Genomic DNA, 16,800 nt, shown 5'->3' on the forward strand with positions numbered 1-16,800 from the left:
AATCAAATGTAACTGTTGTAAGTTCCACCCCACAAATCCGAAGATTCACAGCGCAGCAGGCTCTCCTGTGCAACGCGAAACTAACTAACTTGTAAGTAGCACCCGTTTTTCTGCAGATCCGAGGAGGAGAACTTAGACTGTACTTTAGCTAAAAACAGCGGGAATCAATCAAAAAACACTTTGGGCACATGTATGAAGCACCAATAGCACTGTAAGAAGGTTAAAAGCTCTGAAAAGTCAATTTTGCATGATATGGACCTGGATCTCGCCTTTTTGAATATGTAATCCATTTTCACGTGCAACAATCACAGCTCGAACACACACGGTATTTGTACAGAAAAGCACAAAGTAAAAGTTTTGACTTTCCTTACTTTCAAGGCTCTATACACGTCAAACTTCAATATTTCCCCACAAGATTGGTGTCAATCTGTTCATAATGGTCCAACAAATAAAATCCAGTAAAACAATTAGGTCCAATTGTTTTACTGTTTTTTTATGTTAAATCCTTGAAGGCCTCAATGTTGCAGAAAAAAGGTTTTCGTCAACTCCATTTTTCTTTTTCCCATATCAAAGAGAATATAATTTTCAGCGCAATGTCCTTGCTACAGAATCTAACAGGAAGTGTTGGCTTTTGATTGACGCCAAGATTAGCCAATCAGGACGGTTTTTGACAGTTCTACGGCCCAGTAAAGCAAATTAAGTGTCACATAAAGATGCAAATTACGCACAAGTCCCACCCTTGCTAAACCAACCAGTTAGATTACAGACTGTGTTTGACACTACAGACAAACAGCCAATGGGTAGTCGAGCACGGGGATGTGTCAAATTGTTAGAGAGGTTTAACATATTTAAACGGACACGGAGACGAAGACAATTTTAAACAAGTTTATTAGGTTTTCACCAAAATAAATGCTAAATTCCGAACCCCCGTGCCCTAAAAATCACCCCAAAGTTATAAAAAGAAAGATGGACCTGGTGGGCCAGCCAAACAGAAATAAAATAGGATCGACAACGGGCCAGCCCCGTATAGGGCCGTCGAAGCCGGTGCCGACACCTCTACCTAAAGCACAAAAAATACGACACACCAAACCCCCTATCTAGCCCCAAACAAAAGCGAAAATGGGACTACCGGTCCCACCAGGCCAAACAAGACAGGCTAGTGCTACTGCTAGTGAGAGCCAGCTGGGAGCAGGCGAGCCGAGTGCGTCTACGAAGCGGGACCGTAGCGGGATGGGCGGAGCCGAGCTGAGAGAGAGTGATGAGCCCATCCGGTCTCCATTTAAAGGCTCCAGGGCGCGCGCCCGCGGCCGGGAGCCAATCTAATAAAAAAAACTAAACAGATCATTAGACAAAAACTGAACAGACAAAATATTATTATAACCAATAGGGAGGAAAAGTGCCCAAACCTAACACAAATGTATGGGGGTTTCTCCAAAAAGTTCCACTTTAGAGCCGTGCGATTGTTCTGTGCGCAAAACGTGCTCACATAACACTTGTTTTTGTCTATTTTTATGGTGAAAATGTGTTTTTATTTATGGAATATGAATTTCAATAACATAATATAGTGTCTCTGTGTAAAGAAATGGATTCCCTAGTTGTAAGCTTTCAATAGAGCACTCATTGATGTATGTAGGTTGAAGAAGTCAAAAGTGATCAAATGTTTTCTAAATGTGTCCAATTTGGATAGATTTGGACAAGGGAATGTTCCTTTTATCCAACGCCTGGATAAAGTATTACAAAAAGTGTGGTAAAATACTTGTTTCTACAGATAATGATCTCACATTTGAAACTTAAGTGGCCAACCTGTTTTTGTAATGATATATAGTGTATTTCAGGCCTCACATACAAGCAGCAGCTATAAACACCCTCATTTTTAACAAAAAGGATAAAGAAATGTATAACTTTTGTTCATAAATAATGCACATACTTAAAAAAGAAGTATGGTTTTAATTTGGAGAGATGTCTATAGAGACAGTTGGACAAAAATCCGCCTACGGATAACACGTTGATATTGTTATAGCATCTTAAAATATGTATGTTCTAACGTGCAATGATTTTGAAGTTTAGGACAACGTGATGTATGTGAAATGTCTCGCATTATTCAAACTGTTCGCATGTCTTTAATCATCTTGAGTGTCTGGACATATTCCTCCAGCTCCAGCTTCACTTCAGCTGCTTCAGGTCGATCCTGCGGCTGATCCGACAGCATGGACTTTATGATCTGGCCCTGAGCGGAGAAAAACAAATCATTCAATAAAGAATCATCACGTTTAAACTGGCTATGGAAATTCTACTCATCAAACAAATGATAGTCATTATTTTATATATGGTAGAGCTGTCCGTTATTACAAAAATAAAAACAAATACAATGGTTTTCAATATTAAAGATGGAATGGATGATTTTTTGGCCCAAATCTGAGTCTCATTTCCTCTTGGCTTGGCCTGCCGATTAGTCCTGCCACGTATCAATCATAAAACGCACCTACCGCTCACCTGCAGCCTCGTTCTGGCTCGTCCCCAGGAGAGCAGCATGTTTCCCCGTGTCTAAGCGCATTGATCTATCATAATATAGTTCCCTCAGTGTACGGGACAAATCGGTCGCGCTAATAAACAAACGCACGTGTTAGCAACGAGGCTTTTTTCTCCTTCCGCACGGGGTGAGTGCGCACTTCCGCTTGAATTCTCAACTCTGCGAAAAATCGTCCATTACACCTTTAATTGAAATATTCTTGAAAATAAAAATACTAACTTTATTATTATTATTCCCAATTAATACAAAAAAAAAGTCAAATTTGTTCCTATAAAGACTGAAATTTGTCCCAAACCACACGCTTATTGATAGACGTGTCGGTTAAAAAGACCCAAACATTGACGATAATCTTGATCAAATTTGATTAATTAAGCAACCCTATTTTATGGTTTGATTTACTCTAAAATGAATGTGTTATCATCATATTATTTTATCATATTAATTGATCATCAGAAGTTTTATTTCAAATAGCATCTTTACCTCATGTTGAAAATAACGAGAAAAGCCTTCAGGAAATTTCTGGACCCTGAGGTCATCAAAAATCTGAATAAAATACGAAACAAAAAATATTAAGATCCATCCAAAAAATGTATATCAACACTACATTTTATGGATTATTCACTGACCGCGTGTCGTTCATGTCCTGTTCCAATGTTCCAAAGGAGTTCAAAATATATCAGACCAAAAGCAAAAATATCCACTTTCCGGTCATAGGTTTTCCTGTTTTTCTGTCAATTACCACAAAAAAAACAATGACATTTGATTTGAATTGTTTAAAGTATATTCAGTGAAGATAGCTTACTTGTTCTGGGGCCATATATGACGGAGTCCCTTTGTAAGCGGTTCTTTCCAGTATATTCTCATCATCATTACTCTCTGCAGTGACCAGACCAAAATCTCCAATCTTCAATTTCCTATCACGCCCAAATAAGACATTAGCCGGCTGAAAGATGAATAGATCAAAACTGAAATTAAAATCCTTTTTTGATAAACGTGTCTATATCTTAGTCCTTTATAAATTATATTTTAGTGATGGCTTGAATGTGGTTTGTACTGTTCTCTACGTTTTTCCAAGTTTAGTTTCAAATTAGAACTGGGTTTAGTCTGAGTAGAGTCCTGGTTTAGAACTGATTTAGTCATCCTGGTTATATGCATATTTAGACTATCAGGTTTCAGGACTTTTTAATGTTTTAAACTAAATAAAACCTTGGATTCACGAAAGTCTTCCTCAGTTTCAATTAATTAAAATATGACACAATGTCGTTTTTGAGAATGTGTTTGTTGCTGTGTTGTAGCTGACATCAAAATATTGTATTGTCTGTTGTGTTGAATTGAGATTGGAATTTGGTTAATTCCCCTGTCTGATATGATATATAATGCAGGAATATTAGTCTCTATTTGAGTCAGAATGTTTTTGACCACTAGGGGTCGCACAAAGCACACCATTAGTCTGGGACACAGTGGTAGTTACTGTATGTTGTCTCACCTTCAGGTCTCTGTGGATGAGACTATTTGAGTGAATGTACACCACTCCAGCGATCAGCTGCTGAGCGATATTCAAACTTTCCTCTCGTCTCTGAGGGTCACGGCGAGATTTCTTCACATTTTGAGTGTTTTTCTCATCAATCCAGACTGACAGGGTTTTAGAGTCACATAACTCCATCTCAATGTACAGGTATTTTTCAGATGGGTTACCGGTTGATCTGAAAAATAAATATTACAGGCATGTTTTAGTTTTGTCTTGCTTATCTCTGAGAACTCCCGCCATCTCCCTCAGTAATACACAATAGATTGAGTTCATGCGACATCACAGCGTTCTAAAATCAGGACCGCAGAAAGAAATTTGGGTGTGCTAAGCAAAAATGCTCAGTGGTGCCCCTATGCCCCCAACCAACTTAGAACATGTAAAAAATGCCTGGGGTTTGATGTCTGTAACCATTTCTGAAGTCAATTTTGTATAAGGCGTATTGTTTATATCATAATCCTAACAAAAATATTTCTTAGCAACTAATCACACAGTCCCTAAATTCGCCTGCTCCGCCCCTGCTCCAGCATCACTAGGAGTCCTTCTGCTCTTCTGCAGAGCAGATCCAGGCTCTAGAACTAAATCTACAGGCTGCAAAATATTGGCACTTTCTGTTGCATTTATAAAAACATGATTTAGACGTTTGTAAGGTGAAACATTTTGGCTTAGTGCATGCCAGTGTCAGCCATGCCATTCACAGCGCCAGCTGGAAAACACATACTGTTTCTAACTGATTGTGAGGATGATTTTCATCATCTAAGACCCTTTTGCTCCTTGTGTTGAATATGTATGTGGAGTCAAAACTGTTCTCAACTGTGCCCTTAATCCGTTTAAACTGTGGCTTGTGTAGCTGCCCCTGCGCATCTCAAACTTCATATGGAGAGAGAGAGCGGTGACACTTGAGTCCAAGTTTGAATTGATTAAGAACTGAAGGCAGTTGGTGCCCCTCTCTCTTCTGCAGGCTCCCTGTTTAATTGGAAAAGGAACAGTGCAGCAGCTGCACAAATAGCCTGTTATGTCATTCAATCCAAACTGCCTGATCATGTTGGTGCCCATCGGAGCACTTGATGTCCTACGTACTGCAGGTTATGTGCGTACTGTCAGCGGCGGCACGGTCTATAATTCCTTAAACGATTAAATTTTGTCTTTTTTTTTTATATGTCAAAAGACAATTATGAGAATTATGTAAAGGAAACAGATACTGGTGAAATTTCTCCACCCATTCTCTGGGATGCAGGTAAAGCAGTTTTGAGAGGCAGGGTAACTGCTGTCGCCTAAAAAGTTAAAGAAAAATAATCCAATGCAGGAATTTGCTTAACTGTCAGATTGTGGTTTTGTTTACTTTGTTTATGGTTAATATCTCAGTAATTACAGGGGCCAATCCACATGAAACTAAAACAGGCACAAAGTCTTATCTGTCTGTGTACTGCACTGTAGTTGCTTACTACTACTGAAAGGTTTCCCGATGGCAGGACAAATTGACTCATGGTAGCAAGTATATTTCCCAAATTGGGACCACTACATTCAAATGTAACCCTCATTAAAGTGCTGGAGAAAGTCAGGACTAAAACTGTGCAAAGCGGAAATCATAGGGTGCCATTAAAAGAAACCAGTGTACAACCTCTTGCACTCAAACCACAGATTGAGAAGCACAGACTTACTGAGTTGAGCTGTAGCTGTCAGTGGAGGCGTCCCACTGGTACGTTGTATCCTCCATCCAACAGGTGTAGTATCTCACAATATTATCATGACTTAGGTCTGACAAAGCCCTCACCTCACGTAGGGCTTTCCTAAAATGTGTGCAACATTCATAAATGGATTATGTAGTGTTACATTACATATATTGCACAAAACTCACACAAAGATATATTACTGGGTCAATCATAAGTTCACATACTCATAAAGATTAAACTTACTCTTTGCAGCGAATTATTTTTATGGCAAAAAATTTTTCAAGAAGTTTTTGTCTCGCTTTGAAGACACTTCCAAACCCTCCTTTGCCAAGAAGGTCAATGGAGTCATAATCAGACAGAAATCTGAGGAAAAGTAAACAATCTGTCAGACTAAACAAATAAACATTCAAAACATGATTGTAAATGTTGTATTTTAATGATTACCTTGAGTTACCAGGTTGTAGTGTATTTTTTCCAACATCTTTCTTTAAAGCTAGATCGGGCATTAAATCCTTTTGAACAGAAAAAAGACAAAATATATATCGCTAAATGAAATACTGAAACAAAAGATTTGTAATGAGCTTTGTCATAGTACCTCTTTACTTCTAAGAGCATTTGGAAAATTTGCTGCAATCCTGAAGACAAAGTTGTTTTTGAATGTTTAACCATTTCATTTTAACTTAAAGGTGGTATGGACGATTTTTTTCAGCAAATTTTTTATCATATTTCCTCGTGGCGTGGATAAATCATTTGTCCTGCCACGTATCAATCATAAAACGCACCTACCGCTCACCTGCAGCCGCGTCAGGCTCGTCCCCACGTTTCCGCGTGCCTAAGCGCATGGATCTATCATAATATAGTTCCCTCAGTGTACGGGGCAAAATGAAGACGGAGAAAGACAGTTCGAGCTGACGCAGAAGTGGACAGAAATCTACGGGAGACGAGAGATGCGATGCGCTCCGTTGCGCTAATAAACGCACGTGTGTGTTGTATCAGTCCGCACGGGGGAGTGCGCATGCGCACTTCCGCCTGCCTTCTCAAATCGCCGAAAAATCGTTCATACCGCCTTTAACAGCAGTGGCACATCCACTTATCACCTGTAATAACAACTCACTTTAATTTGGGCTTCACACCAGGACTTACAGCCTGTGGGCGGAAATACACATTAAATATTGTATAAATGTGGTAATTTTGTGAAATGTACTTTGAACATACAATAGCTTACTTACCTGATCTTTGGGAGGGCTAACAGCATCAACTTTAACCTTTGTAGAAGTTGCAATGTCTTCTGGCTTGGCTTGAGCAACAACGCTTAAAAAAAAAACAAAAAACAACAGATTCAAATTATCAACATTTTTGTTTTGTTTTTAACTTACTTTGACATTGGAGGTGGAAGGAGCAGAGCGGGTGAGTCTTCAGAAGATCGTATAGACACCTGATAGAACCACAGTGCAGACATATAGTGACATCCAAGTTTATTTTTTAACTTCTTAATGATAGTAAATGTTGATGATAATTCATCTGTATTTTAAACTTAGGACTTGTGTGTACCTTGCTGTCCCAATCAGGCTGCTCCTGCAGTGTGGACCAAGCCATTTGAGCTGCCTTTTGCTGGGCCTCTTTTCTGTTCTTTCCTTCAGCCAAAGGATAATCCGTTTTATTAATAACCACTTTATAAGAAAATCTGTAAAGGAAAGCTACAATATTAGAGGTGGAACAATTACAATAATTTAACTACATAAGTGGAGACTGACTGAGGGTTATGGGGTGGCCCAGTTCGCTTCTCAAATACAAAATCAAGGAGAAGATTTTTCTTCTGGCAGTAGTGATTGAGAATCCCAATGAAATTGGTATCTGCAAAACCTTCATCCTTGGTGGTAATGCCCAGTCTCTGTGTGCTTTTACTAAAAAAACATAATATATGCATTATTGGACCATACAATGTCACGCAAACATTTACAACTCACATGATTTCCGAAACATTTGATGCTTGATTGTCGTCCTTATTACACTGAACTGGCACGCTATCAACGGTCTTAAAAAAGTATTTTTTTACAAAACATGTACAACTACATGTATTGGCTTTACAATGTCAGCATTACCTGAGATACTGCGCTACCAAACATCTCACGGTAAACAAGCTTGGCTGCCTCTTCTTTGACTTCTTTTTTAGTTGTTCCATAAGCTGCTGGGTACTCCTTATCTCCCACTACGAATCTACAGCATCTGGAAAAGCAACAATATAGTCAAAATGGGTCAAAATGGGTTTAAAATGTTATGTGGAAATGCAATGTCTTACAGAGGTGCATTTGTTGGTTCTAGTTTAGTCGATTCCACGGCTTTGATCAAGACATTATTTTTCTGCCCATATTCATTCAACCAGCACATGTAGTTACTCTGGGTCATGACTGTTGGTTGCACTGGAGAAGAGGGTACAGTGTTTTGTGCCGCAGCTGTCTGTTAAAAGAGTAAAAATCAGATCCAAATAAACAGGTGAAATTATTATATTATGACACTTTGAGTAATATTTACTGTTTCAGATGGTGGGTCATCAAGTGCACCTTCGAGGCAGGCATTTTTTGCAGCAATATGTTTGGCCTCCTTCTTGTTATTCCCCACACCTTTTGAATAGGCTTTGCCATCCAGCACCACCTGTACAGTAAACCTAGATACAACAAAGATAAGAAAGACCATGCTTACTACACAAACTGCAAGCTTTAAATGTCCTAAACTTAACATTAAGAAAGGTGTGTAGCCTATTTGATTAGAAGTTTAGTCATTTTCCCGGCAATATAGTTCTTCAATCTCGTTATCTGTGTTAGTACTAAATTATTAACTGCAATATTAATCCCAACACCACACACTAATGAGCACAATTACCTTCCCTTAACAATGTGGGTCTATTTGTTACAGAATCCAATGAAAACATGACAACAGCAGGTTCAACGTGCTGCCTGAACCATGTTACATCAAATATTCTCAATGCATCGAATAAAAACAGAAATTCATTCATCTGAAACTCACTTTTTGATATGATCGGGACCTGCCGCATCAACATCGACAAACTTCACCACCCAGCGTTTCTTTTGCGCGAACTCGTGTAATTTTGTGACATAGTTTGTTGAATCCATGATTAACTATTGTTTAAAATCATTGAATCACAAGTCAGATTAAAATATGCGCATTCATCTGTACCAGAACTCCTCACTCCTCACTCTTCCTCTGTAGTTTCACTTTCGATTCTGGTTTCAATCTCAAATTTCGATAAGGACACGTCATGACGCACATCAGTGAAAATATTTAAATAAATGCAAACATCGGTTCCAATGTTCCAAAGTAGACAACTCTGACACACAATACATACACACGGATAAACTATGAACATTATCCCGATAATAGTTTTATTTATTTGCTTCCTAGTGGTGGCTGCGTTACTTGAGCGCCACATCCACAGTACAAAGCATTGTGGGAGTTGTAGTCATACATCATAATACAATAACTTATAGCCTGATATATTATTTGTACAAAAATAATAATATTCAAACAAGACATCTACAGCATTTTCTTATTTTTATTAAATCTACTATCACATTGTTACATAATGTCTTCTGTGATGGTAGAAAATCTTGCAATAATACAATGCAATATTAAACATAGAAATGATATAGGAACATGGCAAGACATAAGACATTACACTCACTACTTAAAAAAAAAAAAAAAAAAATGACCCTTTCTTTTTTATTCGTGGTCAGCTGCTGTATCTCCAGGACAATTTGAGCAAAGGTCATCTTCATCTGTACAAAAAAGGAAGTTATTAGAAAGTAAGTAACCAAATCTGGCTCTACAAATAAACAATAAGCTGTTGACTCTATGACTTAGAAGTTTTTTTTTTTTTAATTGATAATGAGAGTTCTTGTCCTGAGTCACCCAATAACCTTTAAGCCTAAAATATATTTATTTTACAGATATTAAACTAAAATGTTTGTTTTCTGTTTATATTCTCACCATTGTAGGTTGTGCCACACCAGAGGCAGTAAAAGTGTCTCCCTCTTAAGTATGAGGTCAAAATGTGCAGTTTATCAAATTCCTGCAAAGAAAACACAACAAAATCCAGAAATATTGTCCAAGTGTAATAATATATAATATCAAAGCAATAATACAATACTAACTGTTAATTCAACTGCCTCATCTTCCTCATCTTCTTCGTTAGGACCATCTTCTTCATCCACCTCTTCTTCAGCATTGTTTTTTGGCCAGTACCACTCTTCACTAGGAGCAGTGATGCCCTGATACAAACCAACAGAAAAATATATTTGATTATATTAAAAAATATATATGTTGTTACTCAAACATTTTCACTGTTATACCAACATTTTGACTGTCGAGCTGCTCACAGGAACGCTGACTTCTTCTGAGATCTGCCTCAATCTTTCGGTCCTCTCTTTCTGTTCGCACCCTTGATCTGAAAAGTAAAATAAGGGTGGGTAAATGCATTAAAATATGTGCTAATAGATGATAGTAGTAACTGTGTAATTGGTATAATGTACAGTTACCTGAAATCTTCCATTGATTTGGCCTCATTCTGTTGTTTAGCTCGTACTTTCTGTCTGTAATGTTGAAGCTCTTCTTCTGCTTTTCGTTTCTTCAGCTCCTCCATCCCAATGCCACCTCTGTCTGTATTCATATAATAAATATATGTATTATAGGGTGATATACTGACTATACATGGATCACGATACAATATTACAATTAGATACAATACAGCATCATGTATTGTATCAAATTGTGAGGACCCTATGATTCCCAGCCCGAGATCCCAGTATAAATGTGATGCTATTTAATTTAAATGGAATTTTTACATTACAAAGACACAAACAAAAGTGCATGTGGATAAATGACTCACCAGTTTTTATATTTAAGGGAATAGGGTCAACTCTTCCTGCTCCTATGGAAAGAAAACAATTGTTATAACGCAAGTGAGTCTTGAATGCAATGTATGTATATATATATATATATATATATATATATATATATATATATATATATATATATATATATATATATACATATTTTAAGTAACTTGCCCTTTTTGCCCAGTCCTTGACCAGCTTTGTAACCCATTTTCTGCAGCAGTGCAAAGCCTTTGTTTTCATTGCTGATACCACTTTGTAACGCCGTCTCACGACTTTCTTTCTCTTGTTCTTTAAAAGATTTTTGTCGATTTTTAATATTTGTCTCCTTGTGTTGAGCCTCTTTCTTCATGGCTTGTTTAACCCTTCTCACCATGCTGACGCCAGGTTTGACGTCCTGACTGATAAGAGATCAAAACAAAACGCAGAAGAATCCATTGACATGTACGGTACAGTCAAGCCATTGATTTGATGATCCATTATTGCAAATTAAATACAAATAGGAATAAGCAGTCTAGATTGCATTGTCAACATTGTTACTTACATTTGAGTAAGAAGTGCGTCAGACATGTAATCTTCTTCATCGTCTGACATTTTGTGCAAAGTAAAATAACCAGAAACGTTGTTATATTAGATTTTCGCGTTGATATGTGTTGGTTTTTTTCAGTTTGTTTGAGTGTATTCCGTTATTTCGTCCGGGTTGTAACATGGGTCCAGATCCCGCGTTCCTTCACATTATCGATCTACTTTTTAATAGTCAAACATATGGAATATATTTCACCAGATATGTATTATATAATTCAATGTAAAATCACTGTATTTATTAAGCTAAGAATTAAAATATTCAAGGTTTGTTTCGTTGTTTGGTGTTTTATGCCTAATGTTTTGTTTCTAGCCGGTGATATTAGAGTGTTGCTCGTCGGCCGTATTAAATTATCTAAATCGAGTAGTGGCCGCTCCACAGTACTGCACCCTCACGGCCCAGACCGGAGGCCGCCATTAAAAGAGTTCGGCCTGTAAAATTACGAACAGTGCTTATATGAAGGTTATTTTGTGTTTTTATTCCGAATATTTTTCTTGACATCGAATCTAGGAAAATAGTCATTGTATATAAATACGATTATTTAAAAAAAAAAGTATATTCCATGTAAAAAAATGTTTAATTCGATGTCAAAAATAAATAAATTTGATGTCAAAAAGAAAAATCGTAATAAAAACACAAAATAATCTTCATTTGCTCAATTCTTTTTAGTCTGATGTTGGACGAAAACAAAACTAACAGAAGCAGCAGAAAGTGGACTAGACGAGACTTGCAATACAAGTAATTTGTATTATATGTAGTTTCTCACGTTTTCACTAAATATTTAATATAAAGTGTAAAATTAACGATTACACAGTTAACACAAGATAACGTTTATACATAAAGATGCATTCGGAACGATATTCCATGATTTCATTAGTTTTTATGTATTGTGTTAAATTAAGTTGAACACAGATCAAGGAAAACTAGATAAAGAATGTGAAAAGAAAGTACTGTTTTTATTTTGTGCAGTCAATAATAATTACCAATAATTAAAAAATAATTTGGTACAATGGGTAAACTCTAACATCGTATATAAACATAAACGTACATACAAATGACAATCGCTCACAGGAGCAGTACCAAGCCAATGTGAGTCATACACAATAAGTTAAATACAATGAAGTATGGCTGTGCTGAGTGAGTGTCAATTAGTGTTATGAAATGTTTGTACTAGGCTATTCTATTTATCATTATTGTCATGCATTATTTTTAACTGATCTTTAATGGTTATGATCATTTCACATCATAACTTGGTGTTAAATACAAAAAAATATATTAATTAGCAAAACCAAAAATGCATATAATTTAAAGTGCATATGACAGGTTCTCGTGTTTTTATAATTATTACTTAGCTTTGTGAGATAAACTATATGATAAATATTTATCATATAGTTGATAAATATGTATCATATAGTTATACATCAGTCAAGTTGACTATTGTGTTTATTTTATGTACATATCACTCATATCATACTTGGGTTGTATTCTATTGAGTTACGTTGCATTTCTGTGCATTAAGGAGGAAATAATGCTTTTAGGTTGGAGCTGCACTCAGACCGGCATTTTCACCTGATACTCCGTCTGATATCACAGCTAAAGCCTGTCAGGTGAGACTGTCTCTAAGTCACTATATCATTGTTCAAACCAAAATGAGACAAGAGTGTAATGCTAAGACATATATCAGTTGTTACTGGTTTTGCTGGTTCTATGCCAACATTAAATGAACAGTTTTTGACTCTGCGATTGATGCAAAGAGTAAGTGACAGGACTGAATTTTAAACATGTCTTTTAGCTGTATGACTAATATAATATTTTGAAGCCAGTGCAATCTTGTCAGAAAGGGAAATATTCGAACTGTTTATTCAAATGTGACCTTCTGAAAGTAAAAATGTGTTCCTCAGTTAAATGGCATGTTCAACATATTGTGGCTTATTTCACATCATTTTTATGTTCAGAGCATTTTGGTTTGTCAATTTAATGTGACTGTCTAGTTGTGTATTGTTTATAGGGCATAATTTGAATGGTATATGACTATATTTTTCTATCCCATTTTGACACTTCAGGTTTGCAGTACGTGGATTGGCAGTGGTGTGGTGAGTGACCTCAACGACCTGCGGAGAGTCCACACTCTGCTGGTCTCGTCTCTGGACAAGGTGCAGGCTGGGAAGGGCTCGTCCAGTCAACTGTACAGTGAGAGCGCCACTACAATGGAGAAACTGGCTGTTCTCAAGGCTTGGGCTGAGGTTTGGGAAAAATACACTGTATTTTGACACAAATAAGGCTTGCAACAGAATCCATAAATGGGATTGTCATGTCATTAATGATCTTAATGGCAATATAAAGTTGCATTTAAGTGTACATGAGTCATGCCCCCCACTTAATGGGTCTTAAATGGGCTGTTAGATTAATCATAATTAAATCACAATCTGAATTTAATGTTTGTGCGTAACATCTTGCAAAGGCTTAAATGATATAGGTGATACATTGTCCTCCTTTCGACTCTCATTCAAGAGTCATTCTCAATCTGCGAATCGAGTCTGGGAACTCAGATATTTATCCTACTCTGAGTAGGGACCAATGATAAATTGATGACAATGACAATTGAAACTACCTTCTTTGTTTTATATCAGCCTTGCAATGGGCCATCAACATCTTATTGTGAACTGACTTTTGCTCCCTCCTCACCAAGTACCTGATTAGCAACAGAATGACCTGGGCATCTCCCGCTCCAGGATTTTTTGACACTATTATATACAACCGAAAGGATGAATCTTAAACCTCTATTTCTTTTTAAGGACGGATTCTCTTTTTTTTTAAACAAAGATCGCCTCTTTAAGTCCTCTTTCAAACTATCTTTTTTCCCTGCTTAGAATCTTCACTTCACTGTCTTCGATAGAGTGGTTAGTGGCTTTAAGATGCAGATGCACGGCGCTCTGGGGTCCTGAATTAGAGTGTCTTCTGTGCTCCTCTTGTGAAGTGGCTGTTGAGTCGCTCCTATGTACCGCTCTTTACAATTTTCTTCACTGCATTGGATAGAATAAACTAAATTTCTCTGTTTTTGTGTCTGCATCTTGTCCTTAGGGTGAACCAGTTTTTGTCTTAACGTTGCCTGGTTTAAAATAAACAGGGCTTTCGCGTCGTCTAAAAATTCTTCGCAGTTTTCCCGACAGTCCCGAGACATAAGGGATAGAGACATAAGGGATAGAAACACCCTTGCTTCTTGGTTCTGTTTCCCTTTTGTCCTGCTTTTTGGTTCTCTTCACTCTGTTAGGAGCCCAAGCCGGGTATCCACAGGTTGAGAGAGCATTCCAGGCGTGTTTTTCCTCTTTCCTCTTGACTTCTGAGCAGGTAGGCATTTCTTGTGCTGTGTTATAATATTCTGATCAAAACAAAACACCATTTATATGTACGGTACAGCCAAGCCATTCTGATTTGATTTTCTCAATATTGCAAATTAAATACACACAAAACTAAAGCTTGATTGAAGCAGTCTAGATTGCACTGTCAACATTGTTACTTGTATGAAGTGCATCAAACATGTAATGCTATTCATCGTCTGACATTTTGTGCAAAGTGATAGAACAAGAAACGTAGTTATATTAGATTGTTGCGTTGATAAATGATTTCCAGTTTGTTTGAGTGTATTCCCTTATTATTTCGGGTAGCAACATCGGTCCAGATCCAAGGTTCCTTCACAATATCGATCTACTTTTTAATAGACAAACATACGGGGCGTATTTCACCAGAGATGTACTTCAATGTAAAACTACTGTATTTACTGAGCTAAGAATTAAAATATTCAAGGTTTGTTCCGTTGTTTGGTGTTTTACGCTTAATGTTTTGTTTCGAGCCGGTGACATTTAGCGTGACATCTATGTTGCTCGTCGTCATTCATCCTAGCTCACGCCGAAGCGCAGGTAAAACGAACACATCTCTATATTTAACGTTAGTTTCTAAATATTCTGCATTAATAACACCAAATTGTTGACATAACTGAGCAGTCAACGCATCCCGTTTGTTTGAGACTTCAATTAGTGCGAATTTAAGGCGGTTTTGACAGGAACTAGCCTCGCCCTTTGCTAACGCCAAAAGCAGTAGCAGCAGCAGCAGGAGAGATGCAACTGTCAACACACAAACAACAAGCAACTTTAGGCTGTCCTTCTAGATTTGTTGCATACCCATGTTACTCCTGGAAAATGTATTCGAGTTTTAAATGCAAATTGGCAAATGATTGATGTCATGTCCAGTGTTGTATGCCTTGCACTAGTTAAATTAAACCTGACAGCTCAAAGGGCTGCAAAATGTTGTGAAAATGTCTGGGGAAAAGAACAGACCCTTTAAGAGTTTGTAAAGGAATGTATTCTAAATTCCGGAATAGAGGCAAAAATGATTAGGAATGTATTGTGATTTAAATGAAAAAAATGGGATTAACCGCAGATTATCATAACATAAATGACTTTATAAGGGTCTATTTGGCTGTTTAGATTTGTGACATATTTTCAAAAGTACAATTCTTTTCAGAGTTCACATTGTACACCATTTCAGGAGGATTAACATTTTAGATAACTGAAATAAACTAATACATATCTTGTGCGTTTCAACACATGTTTGTAGAGGTCTAATTACAGGAGCAACATTTTCATATAAAAATATTTTGTCATTTGGAGAGAACATTATATTATCTAAATAAATACTTGTGCTAAACTCAAATTGCAATTTGTATTTGATTTTCTTGCAGCTCTGTTTGATAACATTGTAAATCTAACAATATGTCAACAATGAGATGCTAAAGTCTTTATACTGATGGATGGATGGATGGATGGATGGATTGATTGATGCATGATTTTAGAACCAACGAGGAAAGGCTGTGATTTTAGGCCTTCGTCATGGAGCTGGCTCACAGTCTGCTGCTGAACGAAGATGCTTTGGCCCAGATCACTGAAGCCAAGAGGCCTGTCTTCATTTTCGAGTGGCTCCGTTTCCTTGATAAAGTCCTTGTAGCTGCAAATAAGGTTAGACTTGGATATTGTAAAACTCTATACCACTGTTCTGCTACTTAAATCCATATGCATTTTACTTAATTTTCTCTGCCAGACTGATGTAAAGGAGAAGCAGAAGAAGTTGGTGGAGCAGCTCACTGGGCTTATTAGCAGTGCACCTGGCCCTCCAACCAGAAAACTACTGGCCAAAAACCTAGCAACTCTTTACAGCATTGGAGACACGTTCACTGTATTCCAGACTCTGGATAAATGCAACGAGATTATCAAAAGCAAGGATGACACCCCTGCATACCTGCCAACGAAACTGTAAGAGCATTTTTATGTTTTACCGCTGCTATTTCTATATTAATTGTAGCAGACTCTATTAAGCAGCTTGGGTCTGGGTTCTGTTATAATTATAATGAGAAATGACCTCAACTACGTCAGTCGTTAAACTGTCTGTTAATCTGCAGAATGAGGTTTTAAAAGGGGGATTAAGTGTACATGACCAGATTCTGAATTACGCTAAGACTTTGATGTAACCTAAAAGAGATTCATAACATCTGCAATGGCTTTGATTTACTCAAAATGGGGAAATCC

The 16,800-nt window shown here is 37.2% G+C and overlaps 4 protein-coding genes across 5 annotated transcripts in view; 2 read left to right on the forward strand and 2 right to left on the reverse strand.

The window, feature by feature from the left end:
- Positions 1 to 916: 916 nt before the first annotated feature.
- On the reverse strand, positions 917 to 8,925 carry LOC140350907 (interferon-induced, double-stranded RNA-activated protein kinase-like). Its single transcript, XM_072436485.1, has 19 exons — positions 8,753 to 8,925; positions 8,261 to 8,393; positions 8,028 to 8,185; positions 7,831 to 7,954; positions 7,696 to 7,763; positions 7,483 to 7,632; positions 7,280 to 7,412; positions 7,105 to 7,163; positions 6,958 to 7,039; positions 6,843 to 6,874; positions 6,324 to 6,363; positions 6,173 to 6,240; positions 5,972 to 6,091; positions 5,717 to 5,845; positions 4,017 to 4,233; positions 3,333 to 3,473; positions 3,157 to 3,258; positions 3,011 to 3,073; positions 917 to 2,227 (listed from the first exon to the last, which is right to left on the reverse strand). The coding sequence occupies exons 1-19, from the start codon at positions 8,857 to 8,859 to the stop codon at positions 2,102 to 2,104; spliced, it is 2,052 nt and encodes a 683-aa protein (XP_072292586.1). The 5' UTR covers positions 8,860 to 8,925; the 3' UTR covers positions 917 to 2,101.
- Positions 8,926 to 9,416: 491 nt separating this feature from the next.
- gpatch11 (G patch domain containing 11) lies at positions 9,417 to 11,339 on the reverse strand. The gene is made up of 8 exons (XM_072437335.1): positions 11,183 to 11,339; positions 10,813 to 11,039; positions 10,632 to 10,673; positions 10,282 to 10,402; positions 10,100 to 10,190; positions 9,898 to 10,014; positions 9,734 to 9,815; positions 9,417 to 9,522 (listed from the first exon to the last, which is right to left on the reverse strand). The coding sequence occupies exons 1-8, from the start codon at positions 11,230 to 11,232 to the stop codon at positions 9,467 to 9,469; spliced, it is 786 nt and encodes a 261-aa protein (XP_072293436.1). The 5' UTR covers positions 11,233 to 11,339; the 3' UTR covers positions 9,417 to 9,466.
- A 338-nt stretch (positions 11,340 to 11,677) lies between these two features.
- LOC140351485 (HEAT repeat-containing protein 5B-like) lies at positions 11,678 to 13,491 on the forward strand. The gene is made up of 4 exons (XM_072437337.1): positions 11,678 to 11,683; positions 12,293 to 12,310; positions 12,760 to 12,828; positions 13,285 to 13,491. The coding sequence occupies exons 1-4, from the start codon at positions 11,678 to 11,680 to the stop codon at positions 13,489 to 13,491; spliced, it is 300 nt and encodes a 99-aa protein (XP_072293438.1).
- Positions 13,492 to 15,079: 1,588 nt separating this feature from the next.
- The window catches only part of heatr5b (HEAT repeat containing 5B), a 30,858-nt gene continuing 29,137 nt past the window's right edge, over positions 15,080 to 16,800 (forward strand). For both annotated transcript variants that reach the window (XM_072437332.1, XM_072437333.1), the window contains exons 1-3: positions 15,080 to 15,138; positions 16,071 to 16,233; positions 16,316 to 16,527. In XM_072437332.1, coding sequence (XP_072293433.1) covers positions 16,108 to 16,233; positions 16,316 to 16,527 — 338 coding nt within the window. In that variant the 5' untranslated portion in view covers positions 15,080 to 15,138; positions 16,071 to 16,107. The remainder of the gene's footprint in view (positions 15,139 to 16,070; positions 16,234 to 16,315; positions 16,528 to 16,800) is intronic.

The sequence above is a fragment of the Eucyclogobius newberryi genome, unplaced genomic scaffold (genome assembly GCF_026437365.1).
Source record: "Eucyclogobius newberryi isolate DKJ021-1_F unplaced genomic scaffold, fEucNew1.0.hap1 SCAF_8, whole genome shotgun sequence".
NCBI classification, from domain to species: Eukaryota; Metazoa; Chordata; class Actinopteri; order Gobiiformes; family Gobiidae; genus Eucyclogobius; species Eucyclogobius newberryi.